Below are 17,280 nucleotides of genomic sequence, written 5' to 3' on the forward strand. Positions count from 1 at the left end.
CTTCTAGTTTTTAGCTTTAACCATCTCTTAAGTGTCTACAAGGCACCCCAATCCTAATTTATTGCAAATTGAACTCCTTATACCCTTTTCCCCACTACCTCACTCCCACTCCAAATCTCTTTCTTGCTGTATCGCAAATGATGGCATCTCCAGTCTTCTAGTTGGCTCATGTCAGAATCTTTGGGTTCCTTCTTTCACACCCGTGTCCATGAGCAAATTCTTGACTCCACCTTCAGAATGCATCGAGAATCCAGCTACTTTTTTCTGCATCCACAGCTTGCACACCAGTCTAGGCAATCACCATGCCTCACCTGGCATGTTTTAATAGTATCCTAACTGCTCTCACAGTTTCTGCTCTTACACCAGTTCAGTCTCTTCGCTACAGGGCACCCAGTGGCCCAGGATCTTACTAAACATAAGTCAGATTGTACCACTCTGCCCGAGTGGCTACTGTCTCACTCAGAATAAGAGCCAGTCTTTACTGGGACCTTCAGGGCCTTCCTAATGTGTCCCCCAGAGCCTCTCCAAGGTTGTCTCCTGTGAGCTTCTCCTCTCACCACTCCAGCCGCACTGGCCTCCACGTTGGTCCTCAAATAGCATGGTCTGTGAACTTGCTCTTCCCTGTGCCTAAACTGTTCTTTCCTGATATATAGGTGGCTCACTCTCACTTTCTTCAGCTTTTACTCATATTCTCAGGCAGCCTTCTTTGACTGTCTTATCTAGATTTTCAGCCTCTTTCCTATCCCTGTATCTTTTTATTTCCCTTCCCTACTTTATTTTTTCTTTAGCATACTGTGTATTTTATTTATCTTGTTTATCTCTCTCCCCCAATAAAATGTAAGCTCCATGAAAGCAGATTTTCTTCTGCTTGGTTCACTGCTGCATCCTTGACACCCAAAACAGTGCCTAGAACGCGATAGATAATCAGTATTTCAGTGACTTCATGAATTGATTTATTTTGTACCTTGTCTGTGTTAGGACTCCAGGTGTACAAAGCTGCGTAAGACTGTTCTGCTTTTTTGGCTTCTATATAGAAAGCAAGCTAATGTAAAATAAAGGTATTGAAAAGACATACACAGTTTTTTCCCCCTATGGTTATTATATATATTTCTTTAATTCCAAACATAAGACTTGGTGTGACTGCATCTTTTTAATTTACAGAGCATAAACCTTACTAGAGAGATCAAAGAATTCTTAAAGTTTAGTGCAAGTTGAGTAGTCCTTAGGATTTTAGAATATTTGCATATACATAATGAGATATCTTGAGGATGGGACCCAAATCCAAACACTAAATTTATTTATGTTTCATATACACCTTATATACATAGCCTGAAGGTAATTTTATGCAACATCTTAAGTAATTTTGTGCATGAAACAAGATTTTGACTGAAATCGGTTACATGAGGTCAGGCATGGAATTTTCCACATGTGGTATCATGTTGGCACCCAGAAAATTTCCGATTTTGGAGAATTTCACATTTCAGATTTTTGAATTAGGGATACTCAGCCTGTGTTGGTATTGTGGGATTGTCAAAGTTAACTGTATTGAAAGATTGGGTGTGGTGGTGTGGTGGCTCATGCCTGTAATCCTAGTAGTTTGGGAGACTGAGGCAGGAAGATTGCTGGAGGCTAGGAGTTCAAGACCAACCTGGACAATATTGTGAGACCCCCATCTCAATTTTAAAAAAAATTATGTTTCATATATAACAAGAATTTTAAAAAGAAATCCCACTCAGAATGGTATTATAGCAGCTAAATAACAACAAAAACAATGTACATAGTGTCTTCAAGTTTACTAATTTTTAACTGTCTCACATTTATCCTGAATTTATTAAAAATCTTCCCACTTGTAAATACATTGTGTAATGATGTCCGATTTCTTATTCCTTATAACCAGAAAATAGTACTTTAATCATATCCAAATCTCTTTTATGCAGTTATAACCATTTTGTCTTTTCTGATCTTTAGGAAAAAAACATGGTAACTTCTTTTTCTCAACTTAAATTACATATATCTAGTGTTATGTGTGAATGTAGATACATAAACACACTACTTTTGTTTTCACATCACTCACCCTGTTCTCTGGTAGTGAGCAGTCATTAGCTCAGTGGTGCCTGCTCTCCATTATATTAATTACATATGCCCTCTGCTTTACCTCTCTTCTACTGTGCCTGCCTTTGTCATCTTAGTCCCTTCACTGGCAGGTGGCCAGGATAAGGGAGAGCAAGTAATACACACTAGAAGGTAGTGATCCCTCATCTATTATGTTCCAATGTGGTGTTCTTCAGTACAGATGAGCACTGTGCTTCCCTCAAGCTTTACGGTGACCAGCCTTTCAGAACTAGTATTTTTATTGCTTGTAAGTTTGATTAGGAAAGGAGAACATTCTTTTGTAAATTTGAATTTCTATTTTGCTTTTTTCCATCAGGAGAAATCCCTCCCTGGCGTAGTGATGGCTCTCGTATGTAATGTATTTGACATGCTTTATCAGCTCGCCAATCTGGAAGAGCCAAGGTAAATATAAATATTTGTGAGACTTGGGCAGAGAGAAAGTTACTAACGTTAGGGAGCCAAGTCACTTTTCACTTGAAATGCATTTTATTTTATATTCCATGCAAATGGACTTTGTTATTAAACTATGGCTCATATGTAAAAAAAGTTTGTATCTGAAAAACTTCAGGATAACTCTACGAGTACGGAAGCTTCTGCTCTTGATACCTACTGATCCAGCCATTCAGGAAGCCCTTGATCAACTTGATTCTTTAGGAAGAAAGGTATGAGTATTTTTGATAGTTATTTAACTAGCATTACAATTTTATATCACAATTCAGTGAGTGAAAATGCAACCTGAAATCACATCAAGGTCATATGATATCATCTTTGCCATACTGTTTTTTCTTCTTTTGAAAAATACCTTTGCCAGCCCAGTGCAGTGACTCACGCCTGTAATCCCAACAATTTGGGAGGCCGAGGTTAGAGGATGGTTTAAGCCCCAGAGTTCAAGACCAACCTGGACAATGTAGGGTGACCCCATCTCTACAAATTAAAAAATTACCCTGGTGTGATGACATGTACCTGTAGTCCCAGCTACTCAGGAGGCTGAGGTGGGAGGATAGCTTGAACCCAAGAGGTCGAGGCTGCAGTGAGCCAAGATTATACATGCACTCCAGCCTGGGCAACAAAGTAAGACCCTATCTCAAAAAAAGAAAAGAAAAGAAAGAAAGAAATACCTTTGCCATAAATGGAAATCAGAACTTAATGTTGGCTTTTAAAGTGCCTATATAAAAGTCAATAATGACATCAGGTTTCAGAACTGGAAAGAACCTTTAATATCATCTACCTTTCCACCTCCTCATGTTATATATTAGGAAACCAAAGCTCAAAGAGATGAAGTTACTTGTCCCAGATCAGACTCTAGTTGTGATTCAGCTGAGAAGTTTTTCATTAGCTATGATGCCTCTTTGAATCTGATTGTTGCCTATGTCTGAGTTGCTTATATAAATGGATTACCATTTAATTTTTTCACAGTCGATATTTAAAGTTCATTTGTGTTAATTGTTAGAATGTGGTTCCTTAAGAGATTTATCTACATATTAATATTGTCTTATCTATAATACTGTTTAATTATGTTCTCAGAATAAATTCATGTAGAAAAAGTTGTTAGAACTGTATTTTCTATTTTATAATTTAGTGTTAGAAATTTAGGTCAGCTCAGTCATGTCATTTATTGCTTATAAATTAATTTGAAGGATAAGCGAACTAATGTAATTATAAAATATATCACTAGTATTAGCTTAACACATTTTTCAAGCCCACCACTTTAGCAGTCTTATAATTTTATTATCAATATTTAGAGATACAAATTTTAAACACAGAAACAAATTAAAATGACCTTCTCAGTGTTGCTTAGAATACATGCTCAGAAGCATTCATGTAGTATTTGAATCTTGTTGAACGCTTAGAATTTGTATGATCAAGTTTGATGTTTTAATAGTTACAGAGTAATGTGGTTTTATGAAGTTAATTTTTAGAAAATAACATTGGTGTGGCTTATATTAAAGAGGGAAAGAATATTAGAACATGTACTAAGATCTATTTCTCTTTAATTTGTCCTTTTAAGAAGTTTACGTCTTTTTTTTATTCTCTTCAACTTAGAAAACATTGCTGTCTGAATCAAGTTCTCAGTCCTCAAAATCTCCATCCCTGTCATCAAAGCAACAGCACCAGCCAAGTGCCAGTTCAATTTTAGAAAGTCTGTTTCGATCTTTTGCCCCGGGAATGTCTACCTTCAGAGTGCTCTACAACTTGGAAGTAAGAAACCTAATTTCTTTCCGTTTCCTTTTGACAGATCTATTTGGATTTATAGATTCATGCTTTCACATGTCAGAAATAAGTAAATAGGTTTCTGTTATGTGATGATTGGTTGAAAATTAGTTTTAAGAAATAGATTATAAATTGAAACTTCTTTGCCTTTGAATATGCAAAAGATTATTTTTATCACTACCTTAGCCCATTTGGGCTGCTATAACAAATCACTGTAGACTGGATGGCTTAAACTGCAAGCATTTATTTCTTAGTTGGAGTGGCTAGGGAGTCCAAGATCAAGACACTGGCAGATTCGGTGTCTGGTGTGGGCTGGCCTCCTGGTTCATAGATGGTACTGCCTCACTGTGTCCTCACTTCCAAAATAGGAATTTTAGGGGAATACAAACACTCAGTTCGTTGCAATTAGCCTCCCCAAAGGAAGCTTTAAACTAATACATTTAATTGTTTACTGTCTATAAGTCATAGTGGTAGTTAAAGGAACAAAGTTGGAAAAAAACAAGATATTCTCTCCAAGATCTTATGAGTAAGACATATGGAAGCTGGATATACTGAGTCTGGATGGCAGAGTGTAAACAAAGCACTATGTGAAAGTGACCAACTGGAATCAGTTCTGCTCTTGGAGAGTAATAGGTCAGACCCTCATACCACTTTTGGTTTGAAGAAAATAAGGCCCTGAGTGATTTTGCTTTGTTTTAGGACGTTATATCTAGGCAATAAAGAATCCATATCAGTGCCTAAGCAAGCTTAATTATTATATCATGTATCTTAAGTACACAAAAGTCAAACTTTTTAAGAGGGTACCTGCATTTTTTCCAAGTTTCATTTCATTGACAATCTAATTGGGAGCATATAATTATAGTCCTTCATTTTTCCACTCGTTGCTTGTACAATGTGATAACTTTTCATACAAACAGTATCTTATTGCTTCAGGGTGTGATGACATTTCATATTTGCCTTAATCATTCTTGTGAAAAGACATATTGGTCTAAAAAGGAAAAAGTACTTAGCAAATATGTTAAAAATTAAGCATGTCCTTGTTTAGTGTGAACATTTAAAAATATATACAGTATTCAGCATGAAAACCATGTTCAAGGTTGAGTCATCCCTGTGTTTAAGAATTAACTTTATGAAATGTAGTAGCAATCAGTGTAGTATTAAGTTATAACAACAGCATGAAGTACCAAAGTGCTTTCTGTTTAGATTATATTTTACACTTTCGTGCATACTGAGGAGGCTTATTCAAAATGAAAATACTAACTTAGTGTTCACCCTGTTTAATAAACAGATGTCAAAAAATAAAATGTATGCAGTATTCCAAAACAGAAAATTGCCTAGGAATTTTTAGCCCATTTAAGTCTATAGAATTTGCATCTTGTGATTCCTGCCAGATCTGTCATTTGTTTTTAAATGATTATCTCCAAAAAGTTCAAGTGTAATTTTTAACACCCACATTTGATAGAAAAACAGAATGGTCCAACAATGGGTCAACTTGTCATCAACTATCTGAATTACATTATCTTAGAGCCATAGCACTGCAGTAGTAAAATACCTCTGGTATCATTTTAGGACTCCTGAGTAAGTGTGAATTCCTTTGATATTTTTTGTTTTGATTTAGATACACAAAACAGTTGGAAACCTAACACTCCCAAAAGCTCTTATTTTGCTGTCAGCTAAAAGGTTAATTTCTTTACAATTTGTTCATTAACTTTTGTTTACCTGCTAGGAAACTTCAAAGTGGATTATTTCCGTGTCTTTGAAGAAACCTGTCAGTTCACTAAATTGTTGTCCATTAAGCATGAGGTGGGTGGGATCGGAGTGTCCATGTAGACAAAGAGCTCTATATGCTTGAAGGGCTTAGAAGAGCACAGGTTCCTTTTCTCCCATGTAATCCTCTTTATCCCAGGTTGGTGGACCTGTTTCTCCAAGAGCAACCTGAGAAGAAGGCATCTTTAACAAAATCCCACATTAAGTTCTAAACTCATGAAACTCATGGGTTCATAGAATCAGATTTTTTTAGACTGGAAAATGATCTTGAGCCACATCTAGTTTAAGACTGAGGCAATGTGAGTTTTTATTTTTAAATCACAACTAAATAAGCAGTTGTTTATTGAGTACTTATTTTGTCCTGATGCTTCTACTAAGCACCTTTAAGCTTGTGCTGTAGTATTTAATCCTTTGATCTTCCTGTAAAGGTAATTACTATGCTCACTTAGTGATGAGAAAACTAGGACAAAAGGGAGCATTGTATGCCTAAGGTCTCTCAGCTAGGTAAAACTAGAATGTGAACTAGATTTGTAGTCTTGGCTATAGTATGGTTATTTATGTGAAATTCTGCCCAACCAAAGTATTCAGTTGAACTCCACTTTAGGTAGGCATTGCGGCATCATAGAAGGGCATGAGTGTTAGAATGAGACACATCTGAATTTGAATTCTAACCATGCGACTTTGGGTGGGCGGTCATTTAACCTACTTAACCTTTCAGGTCTCAGTTCTCTCACCTATCAAGTAAAATACGTATGCCTGATACATTGTAGGTGTTCAATAAATAGGAGTTAGAGTTATTGGGGAACTCATCTTGCATTTTTAATATATGGGCTGTTTTATAAAACTTTGGTTTATATCTTTCCAAAGAATATATCTAGCATATCACATGGAATTATCTGTTCTTATCTAAGCCTGAGGGCCTGAGACTTTCATGTTTGCCAGTTTCATGAAAAGAACACACCAACTTTCTCTAGAATGGAAAGATTTTTCTTCCAAAGTAAATAGAATAGGGAAAATGTGATTATTTTATCGTGAAACATCAGCTTCTACATACTTCTGGGGGGAAAACAGTGTGCAACATTTAAAGAAATTCTAACTCAAGTTGTCTGAATGTTTTATTTAATAAAAGAGTAATTTCTGCTGAAAATGTGTGAATGAGTAATTGTGCTTACCTATTTCCTAGGTTCTAAGCTCCAAACTCATGCCAACAGCTGATGATGACATGGCCAGAAGCTGTGCCAAATCCTTCTGTGAAAACTTCCTCAAAGCCGGCGGTTTGAGGTTGGAGTTTCAATGTCATGTTACATGAGTTGCCGAACATGAATATAGTTATTTTAGTTAATTTCCCCTGCAAAGTCTTGCTTATTCCTACAAGGTATCATATGACTCATTGTGAGAGTTCTTATAAGAAGGAATGATGTTTCAGTCCTTTAGAATATTTTAAATCCTTTTATTACTTCTGATTATTTGAGAAATGTATGGAAACATGTCTCCCATCTGGTAGTGGGGGACATCTTCAAGAAGAGTAGAAGCAAGGAGACTATATCTGTTTCTTTTGTGTCTCACGTCAGTTTGAAATAAGGTGAATTTGATCCCTGTGAATCCATGTTGTGCAAGGTATTAGTGTTGTGGATGCAAAGATAAATTAGATATTATCTCTGCCTTTGAGAGGCAGCTGATGTTTTAACAAAGAATAACAAACAGCTAGGTAACTATATTATAAGTATTAAAATAGGCCAGGCATGGTGGTTTGTGCCTGTAATCCCAACACTTTGTGGGGCTGAGGCAGGAGGATCACTTGAGCCCAAGAGTTTGAGATCGTCCTGGGCAACATAGTGAGACCTCATGTCTACGAAAAGTAAAAATAAAAAAATAGCTGAGTGTGATGACATGCACCTGCAGTCCCAACTACTTGGGATGCTGAGGTGGGAGGATCACTTGAGCTTGGGAGGTAGAGGTTTCAGTGAGCCATGATTGCACCACTGCACTCCACCCTGGCAACAGAACAAGATCCTGTCTCAAAAAAAAAAAAAAAAAAAAAAAAAGATATTAAAACAGAGCTATGTATAAAAAGTACTTGTGACGGGGTGGGGCGAGAAAGTGGTGGTTAAATTGGTTGAATTTGCTTAGGGTCATAAGGTTAGGAAATGATTCACAGAAAATGACCGTTGAGCTAGGAATTGGGAAATTATTTACCTAGAAATCCTCTAGGTAAATAAGGAGGGAAAGAGCACTCCAAGCTGTAATGGAGGGAAGGATGAGTGAGAGCATGAAGATGCATCACCTCTCTTGGGCACCTCAGTTGCCTGGTGAGGTTCAAGCAAAGGATGAAAGAGAGAAACATGTCAAGAAGGGTCTCATTGGGGAATATGAGTGTTGTAGTCCATGAAAAAGCAGGCAGTTTCTAAGCCAAGAATTACCTGAGACAATTACTCTGGCAGCAGTGAAGAGGATGAAAGGAAATGGGAGAGACTGAAGGAAGAGAAGACTGAGAACTGACAGTATTCAAAGAGGAGATGAAGGCCAGTGACAGAATGACATTTATGACTAGGTAGAGGGTGGGGACATTTATAAAATGGCCCTGTGGTTTGTAGCTTGGTAGAGTGGCGAAATGGTGAGTCATTAGTCAGTATGGGAAATAAACAAAGAGAGAGATGGAAGGAACAGAGGAAAGCAAGAGAAATAAGTTTAATTGCATACAAGGTCCTTCCGAGTCATGTGAAGTAGATGGTTTGGATTGGATAGGGTGCTTGTTAGAAAAGTGGAGAATGGCATGAGAGATTTGGGAGCGTGTGAGTAAAACCATGAGGCCATAATCCACCTGTCAGAGCTGAGTGGCAAGTATAAGGCAGGAAGGTAGCATCAGGGCATAGAGATCTCTCCTTTCAGATGAGTCAGAAAAAAGGGGTGACAGTAAATTGAAGATAAAAATAACTGAGGGGAAAGTTGGCTTTTCTGTTTTGATTTTAGCTTGTGGAAAACTGGAAGACTTGGTTCTCTTCATAGGCTAACTAAAAGGGACCAATGAAGGAGAAAAAAATAAAGATAAAAGAGAAAGGGGTAAATGATGGGGCCAACTTGTACTGCAGTTGGAAGCAGATTTTCTCTAGAAAGAAGTAGGCATACCATTTCCTCTGGGTGAGGAAAGCATGGACACCAGCTCGATGCATGAGCAGAGGATGTTGAAGGAATTCATGTGGGGAGGTCTGGCACAGAGAAGCTGGGTAGGGACCTTGAGGAGGTTGAGGGAATGGGAAACAGGGAAACGATGGCGAAAAGGATTCCCAGGTATTGTAGAAGGTCTGGCACACATGTAGCTTCATTCTGTGTTCAACACTGTAGAGGTGTTTTTAGTAAAAGCTCCTTTGATATCACTCAGCCATTTACAGGGCTGTCAAACTAAAGGCATTAAACATTTGGCTTATTTGTGTATGTCATTTAATTCATGTACCAGATACTGTTCTAAGCACTGAGAACAGAGCAGTGAGTAGATTAGACCAAAATCCACATCCTCATGAAGCTTACAATTTAAAGGGGGAAACAATTAACATAAGTAAAAATATGTGTCAGGTGGTGAGGAGAGCTGTAGAGAACAATGAAGAAGGAAGCAGGGATTCGGGGGCTGTGATTTGCAGTAGGGTGATCAGGAAAAGCTTCACTAGGGTGACATCTAGCAAAGACCTGAGGAGATAAGGGAGCGAGACCCAGGAGAAAGCTTTTCAGAGGAGCAGCCAGCACACACCCATGCATGGGGACCTGCCTGGTGCCTGCAGAGGCCACAGGAGGCCAGTGTGGTTGGGGCAGAGTGAATGAGGCAGTGTTTCCCATTCTCAAATGAGACAGAGGTCTGGGGCATGACATTGTAGAGATATCAGAGGTCAAGTTATGAAGGATCTTATAGGCTGCTGTGAAGACTGCTGTTTTTCAGCGTAGGAAATAGGAAGCCATTGAAGGATTTTATGCAGAGGAGTGCCATGATCTGACTCAAATTTTCCAAGGATCACCCTGATGGGTCTTTTGAAAATAGGTTTGGAAGGTGGAGAGTCAAGAGCAGAAGCAGAGAGAACAGTTAGGAAGCTTATAGGTATCATAGGAAATTATTATGATAGATATGTTTAGGCTCTTACATTATATGACAGAATCATGTAGAAACTAAGTGATATTGATGACCAATTATATTACTATACTTATGGAAAATTTAAAATGAAAGAAATAGAAGTCTTTAATATCCTGACTTTTTTTATTCTTTTTGAAGTTTGGTTGTAAATGTCATGCAGAGAGACTCCATCCCATCAGAAGTAGACTATGAAACAAGGCAGGGTGTTTATTCCATCTGTCTACAGCTTGCAAGGTATGTAAATACATTGCATTAGTCTCAACAGGCAATATTTGACTTTTTCTTTCAAATCATGTTTTTAAATAGTGTGAAATGGACTCAGAATAAGTCTAGCTGTTTCTTTTTAAGATTTTTACTTGTTGGACAAACAATGCCCACGTTATTAGATGAAGACCTCACCAAAGATGGCATAGAAGCACTTTCTTCCCGCCCATTCCGAAATGTCAGCCGGCAGACAAGCAGACAGATGTCCTTATGTGGTACCCCAGAAAAGTCATCCTACCGACAGTTGTCAGTGTCTGACAGGTCTTCTATTAGGGTTGAGGAAATCATCCCTGCTGCTCGAGTTGCAATACAAGTAAGTGATTTGTGTGTTCAGGACATTTTAGTACCTCTTATTCAGAATGTCTTGTTTTGGAAGAGGTGCTATGGGGATTTAAAAATGATTAAGACGTGAATTTTGCCTTCAAGAAATTTATGGTGATTTAAAAAGAGATCACTAGGGCATAAATAACTCTAATTCCCGGTAGAAAGTATCAAGTGTTGTAAAATTATAAGACAAAGCGTTCTGTGTGTCTTCAAAGTAGGTAGAATAATTTCCTTCACCTGTGGCTGTGATGGGTGATTTTATGTTATAGATGGCGTTTGAGCTAGGCCTTGAAGAACAGATGAGGATTAGATATACAGAGATTAGTACTTAGAAAGTTGGAGAAAAGAGATTTGTTCAAGCAAAAGGGAGCACACGTGCAAACTAGAGACAATACTAGAGCTTATGGGAGGTCACGAGGTCATACTATGTGGGAAAGGGGGAAAGTGAAAAAAAATTGGTAAAGCGTAATTTGAAGCCACAGCATGAAGATCAATCTGTTTTACAGATGAAAAAACAGAGAAATTGAAAGTCCTTGAGCAGGATGGCAGCTTGAGAAAGGCCATCCTTCTGGATGACCTTGGAGGGAGAGGAGGCTTATGAAACTGAGACCTGTAAGAAGGTTGGAGATGTCAGGGCATGTGTTCAAGTATTGCTTTTTCTCATAATACTTGTTCCATTCTTTAGACGATGGAAGTAAGTGATTTCACTTCTACTGTGGCTTGCTTCATGAGATTGTCATGGGCTGCGGCTGCAGGACGGCTTGATCTTGTTGGGAGTAGCCAGCCAATTAAAGAAAGTAATTCCCTGTGTCCTGCTGGAATTCGAAACAGACTCAGCAGTTCAGGTACTGATTAAAAAGAGACAGTATGAGAACATTGGGTAAGAAATAGCCATAAGAATTATCTATGTGTAGGTTTGCCAGAGTCACAAAAGGGGGAGACCCTCTTCTCTTGCTTGTGAGCATGAGTAAAAATTCATCAAGCTCTGTATACACTTGGTATTTATGCGTGTTCCTATATGCATGTCATGTTTCACTTAAGAAGAAAAATATTTATAAACACACAGAGTAAGTGAAGAAACCAAATCAGCAGTTTTTAGCTTAGCTGAGTATAAAAGTGTCATGAAACCAATCATTGTGGCAATAATACAAATTCATTTAGAATTCTGTCCTGGAAAACAGTTCTTTTCTTCGTTTACCAGATTATTTTTCATTAGGGCTTTTGAAAATATAGCTTTATTTCCCAGCTTTGTTTGGTCTTCCTGCTCAATCTCTGTTTTAGAAATACCTCAATAATAAAGGAAGTTTTTAAAATTTTGACATACAGTAAAGCATGTGGAATTTTTAGGATTTTTGTGTGCATATAACCCATCTACATCAAGTTACAAGGTAGGAAACATTTCTCATATACTCTGGAGGGCTCCCTCAGGCCCACAGAATTGCACTATTCTCATTTCTGTCACCTGAAATTAGTTTTGCCTTGTGAACACATTTTTATTGCCTGCAAATGTGTTTTAAAGAAAAAGTAGTTAGAGTGTTTCAAATACAGTGTTAAGTCTCTCTTGCTTCTTGGACCTAAGTGCTTTCTTTAAGTATTTAATGTCACATGAGGATTCTGGAACATATAGTAAAAAGATTAAAATATTGCATAGTTCCTGTTGGATCCACAGTAAATTTCTGCTTACCTATTTTCAGGAAGCAATTGCAGCTCTGGAAGTGAAGGAGAACCGGTAGCCCTGCATGCAGGAATCTGTGTTCGACAACAGTCTGTATCCACCAAAGACTCGCTGATTGCGGGAGAGGCTTTGTCTCTTCTTGTTACGTGCCTACAGCTTCGGAGCCAGCAACTAGGTGTGCTGGAGGCTTGTTTGTGATTAATCTCTTTCAGGGAAAGGCCACGTTTCTGTTGGGAATTATTTACATTTCTTTATAGATAAGGTCCCATTAGTCAAAATGAAAAAGGCGGGAAGTTGGCATGTGGAGTAGCTAAGGATAATGCTAAAGTAGCTCATTCTGAAGAAATATTTATTGAGCACCTTCTGTATATGAGGTTCCACAGTTGCTGTCACCAGGGCAGTGTGTCTGCACGCCACGAGCTTGCTGTCTAGTTGAGGAATTCAAACAGCCCAAATGTACTAGTTCGTAAATTACAGAATTAGAATTGTATATCAATTCCTGATAATGACTCTAGTATTAAAAATTGTGTAACTTAAGATTTACCCTTTCATCTTTATTGTTGGCTTTGGTGAACGGGGACCATTACTAATCATTCTCTACCAAGAGAGCACCCCAGGGCTCAGCTCCTCATCATCTCTTCTCTATCTCCATTCATTCCCTTGGTGATCTCGTGCAGTTTCACAGTTTTAAATTCCTCTATGTGTTGACAACACCTAAATTTGGGTCTGTGGCCTGTACCATTGTCCTGATATCTCCAGTTGGATATTAAATAGACATCCCAAACTTCTCATTTCCAGAACTGAGCTCCCCTAATCCTGCCCATATCACCCTAGAGTTTTCTCAACTTAAAAGCAGTTCTGTTCTTCCAGTTGCTCTGGCCAAAAACCTTGGCTTCATCTTTGATATGTTTTTTTTCACCCCCTACTTCTAATCTGTCAGCACATCCCCCTTCAAGCCCTCTCTAGATTCTACCCCTTAGCACCCCTTTCACTGTTGGTACCCTCTGAGCTGCCATTGCTTCCTACTTGGACTATAGCAAGAGTACCCTAACTCATCTCCGTGCTTCTGCCTTGCAGTTTATTCTTTACTCAGCAACCAGGGTGGACCTTCTTCATTTTAAGTCAGAGTGTGTCACTCCTCTTTCAAAGCCTTTCGGTGGCATCTCAGTTCACCAAGTAAAAGCCAGATCTTTACAAGGGGTGGACACAGTGTACCCTTGATACTTCTGTGCCTTTGCTTCTACTCTCCCTTTTACTCACTGTGTTTTGGCCACCCTGGGTTCCTTGCTGTTCCCCCAACAACCAGCATACATTCCTTCCCTTGCACTGGCTGTTTGTTCTCTCTTTCCATTGTGCTTACTGAGACATTCCCCAACCACCTTTGAAAAAATTACAATGCTCCTCTTGCCCCAGCACTACCCAGACCCCTTACCTTATTTTTTTCCTGTATCATTTATCATTTTATAACATGCAAAATAATTATTTATTGTGTTTATTGTCATTATCTCCTCCCCAACTACACTGAAAGCTCCATGAGGACAGAGACTTTTATTCATTTTGTTCCCTGATGAATCTCCAGCCCCCAAACACTGTCTGATGTGTAGTAGATTCTCAATAAATAAATATTCAGAAATGAAGTTTTAGCAACTCCACTTTTAAAAAGTGTGCTAGTCCTACTCTTAGCTGTTTGATTTCGTTTAATTTTCCTAGAATTGTTTAACATAGAGATATTTTCAAATCAAGATGAAAAAATAACTTCCCTCCAAACTTTTATCTGTTATTATTTGTAAGTTTATTTTAGGGTATATTTTATAGTTTGCAACTATTGATAGTTTCTCAAGGCAAGACATTTATTCTGTAACTGGTATGTGCAAGGCATTGTGCTAAAATATGGGGCCCAAAAATAAGACATGGTTTCTTAAGTAACTTAGAATTTTACGGGGTAAATGGACAGGCATGAAAGCAGTTGTAAAAGGTTCTGAATTATTATATGTAAAAGAGATGAGCTTATGCTTAAGATGAGCTTAAGAAATTAATCAAAATTTGAAAATGCATTACCTAACTTGTTTCACACACCCACATCCCCCATTTCTTCTTCTTAGCATCTTTCTATAACTTGCCCTGTGTTGCTGATTTCATCATTGATATTCTGCTCGGATCACCAAGTGCTGAGGTGAGGATTTTTCATGTTACTTACAAAACTCCTTTGGTCCTGTTGTTTTGTGAGCTCTCTCAACTACCTGTGACATTGTTGGGAATACAGGAGTGGCACTGGGTGCTCTCAGGGAGTGTACAGAGGGGCTGCAGACCGTGAAAGAAAAGTAACCATTTGGACTCTACTGCCTTTCCTTCTACTGTCTCCTCCATATGCCATCAAAAGTTATGAGACTAATGTTAGTAAGTTATTTTTGTTTATAACAATGTTACAACCAGTGTCTGACATCCATAACTGGCAAGGGCAGCTGGCATTAAGCATCCACATGTTGGTCAGACTCAGGAAAAATCAACCTCAACCCATAAACTTTCATTAGATTTTATAGTCCTGACATTCTTACATGACCTTGAGGATTAACTTAAACTTTCTTTTTTCTTATTTTCATTTACATTAAGTTATAAACCTATTGAGTAGAGTAAAATAGTAGAATAATTAGGGAAATCAGTTCCCAAACCACAGTGGGTTTTAATTAGCCTTAGTTTATTCAATGGAAACCTTACCATTAAAAACTGAAACACTCATACCTTTCTAGTATCCTTCAATAACTTGAGTGACTAAATAGGGTGGACTTTGGAAGAAAATCACTCTTGAGGTAGTCTCAACATGTTGATTCATGTCTGTCCTTTGCTGCTGATCATGTAATTTCAGATTCGCCGGGTTGCCTGTGATCAGCTGTACACTCTTAGTCAGACAGACACATCAGCGCATCCGGATGTGCAGAAGCCAAATCAGTTTCTTCTAGGCGTCATCCTCACGGCTCAGCTGCCTCTCTGGTCTCCAACTAGTATTATGAGAGGAGTCAATCAGAGGTATGTAATAAAAATGGAAAAGCTCACCTTATACAGAGAGAAGATAAGTGATAATTTGTGTGCTGCTCCCCTAAAGTCCACAGTGCATTATTGAGATGACTAGAATTTCTCCTTTCTTCTTCTGACATTTGGGTCCTGAAAGATGGCATTTGGATAGGAGAGTTAGAAGAAACACTACCAGGCCTTCTTCTCCATACCCCCAGGTCTCACTTCACCCTGTGTGATTCATCTACCCCAGAGAGAAAAAGGAGTTCACCTGATTGGTGAGAGCCTGCAATTACTGGAGCCCAGTCACTGTGTAAAGGTTATACTGATTCTCTCCCCTTGTGCATCACTTTTTCAGTGCAGATATCTCATAGCTCCATGTCTAGAGGTAGCCGGGGTATCCTCCTGGCTTGTTTTCTTGGTTTTATACATGCTTCAGTATGTAAGAGAGCTTGTAGTCCAGGCTCGTGAGATAACTGTTCTGCCTGCCCCATCTTACCTCTACTGGTGAGCCTGCATGCATGTGCTCCTCAGTCTAGTCCCAGGATAGGAGGTAGGGGTCTCACATTGACCTCAAGTTCATACGACTTTTTCTAACTTACCTTTACCACACAGCCCCTACCGTGGGGCTTATAAAGTGTCATGGAGATTTGTGAAGTCAATGTTTCCTTTCCTCGTTTATGTGCTTTATAAATTAGGTCCATCTCCAAAACTTTTGCATCATCCTAAACTGAAACACTATGCCCGTGAAGAAGTGATTAAATGAAAGACTGAAAAATTTGACTCCATAAAAATTACAATTTTCTATATAGGAAAAAAAATGCCTCAAAAGTCAATCACCAAACTGGGAAAATAAATCTGCAACATACATGACAGACAATAAGCTAATTAGAGAGAGAGAGAGATATATATATATAACTATTACAAATTATTAAGCAAAAGACCAGCAGCCAAGTTAAAAAGGGACAAAGAATGTAAACAGACTGTTCAAAGACATGTAGATTTTGTTTGAATTGCTAAATTTTTTTTATTGTGGTAAATATACATAACATAAAATTTACCATTTGAGGTGTACAGTTCTGTGACATTCAGTACATATACATTGTCATGCAACCATCACAACTATTTCCAAAACTCTTTATTCATCCTAAACTGAAACTCTGTACCCATTGAACAATAACTCCCTGTTCTCCCTCCACCATCCCACAGCAACCACCATTCTACTTTCTGTCTCTAAGGATTTGACGACTCTAGGTACCTCATATAAGCGGACCCATACAGTATTTGTCCTTATATGTCTGGCTTATTTCACTTAGCATAATATCCTTAAGGTTTATTCATGTTGTAGCATGAATTAGAATTTCCTTCCTTTTTAAGGCTGAATTATATATCATTGTATGTATAAACAATATTGGTATATCCATCCATAGATGAACATTTGGGTGTTTCCACCTTTTGGCCTTTGTGAATGCAGCTACAAACATGGGTGTGCAAATATCTATGTGAATCTCTGTTTTCAGTTCTTTTGGGTGTATACCCAGAAGTGGAATTGCTAGATCATTTAGTAATTGTGTGTTTGATTTCTTTGTGGAACCACCATACTGTTTTCCACAATGGCTGTACCATTTTACTTTCCCACCAGCAGTGTACAAGGATTCTCATCATTTCTCCGCATCTTAGCCAATGCTTATTGTTTTCTAGGATTTTTGTTTTTGTTTCGTTGTGTTTTTGATAGTAGCTATCCTAATGCATGCGAATTGGCATCTGTGGTTTCAGTTTGCATTTCCTTGATAACTAATGT

At 38.2% G+C, this 17,280-nt stretch overlaps 1 protein-coding gene across 3 annotated transcripts in view; it reads left to right on the plus strand.

The window, feature by feature from the left end:
* The window catches only part of USP24 (ubiquitin specific peptidase 24), a 148,445-nt gene that overhangs the window by 78,349 nt on the left and 52,816 nt on the right, over positions 1-17,280 (plus strand). For all 3 annotated transcript variants that reach the window (XR_013401708.1, XM_015140361.3, XM_015140366.3), the window contains exons 29-38: positions 2,429-2,514; positions 2,681-2,774; positions 4,156-4,311; positions 7,274-7,371; positions 10,346-10,441; positions 10,556-10,784; positions 11,481-11,640; positions 12,490-12,645; positions 14,573-14,643; positions 15,334-15,494. Coding sequence is in view for 2 of the 3 variants with exons in the window: in XM_015140361.3 (XP_014995847.2) it covers positions 2,429-2,514; positions 2,681-2,774; positions 4,156-4,311; positions 7,274-7,371; positions 10,346-10,441; positions 10,556-10,784; positions 11,481-11,640; positions 12,490-12,645; positions 14,573-14,643; positions 15,334-15,494 (1,307 nt within the window). In the remaining variant the exon portion in view is untranslated. The remainder of the gene's footprint in view (positions 1-2,428; positions 2,515-2,680; positions 2,775-4,155; positions 4,312-7,273; positions 7,372-10,345; positions 10,442-10,555; positions 10,785-11,480; positions 11,641-12,489; positions 12,646-14,572; positions 14,644-15,333; positions 15,495-17,280) is intronic.

This window comes from Macaca mulatta, chromosome 1 (genome assembly GCF_049350105.2).
Source record: "Macaca mulatta isolate MMU2019108-1 chromosome 1, T2T-MMU8v2.0, whole genome shotgun sequence".
In the NCBI taxonomy this organism is placed as follows: domain Eukaryota; kingdom Metazoa; phylum Chordata; class Mammalia; order Primates; family Cercopithecidae; genus Macaca; species Macaca mulatta.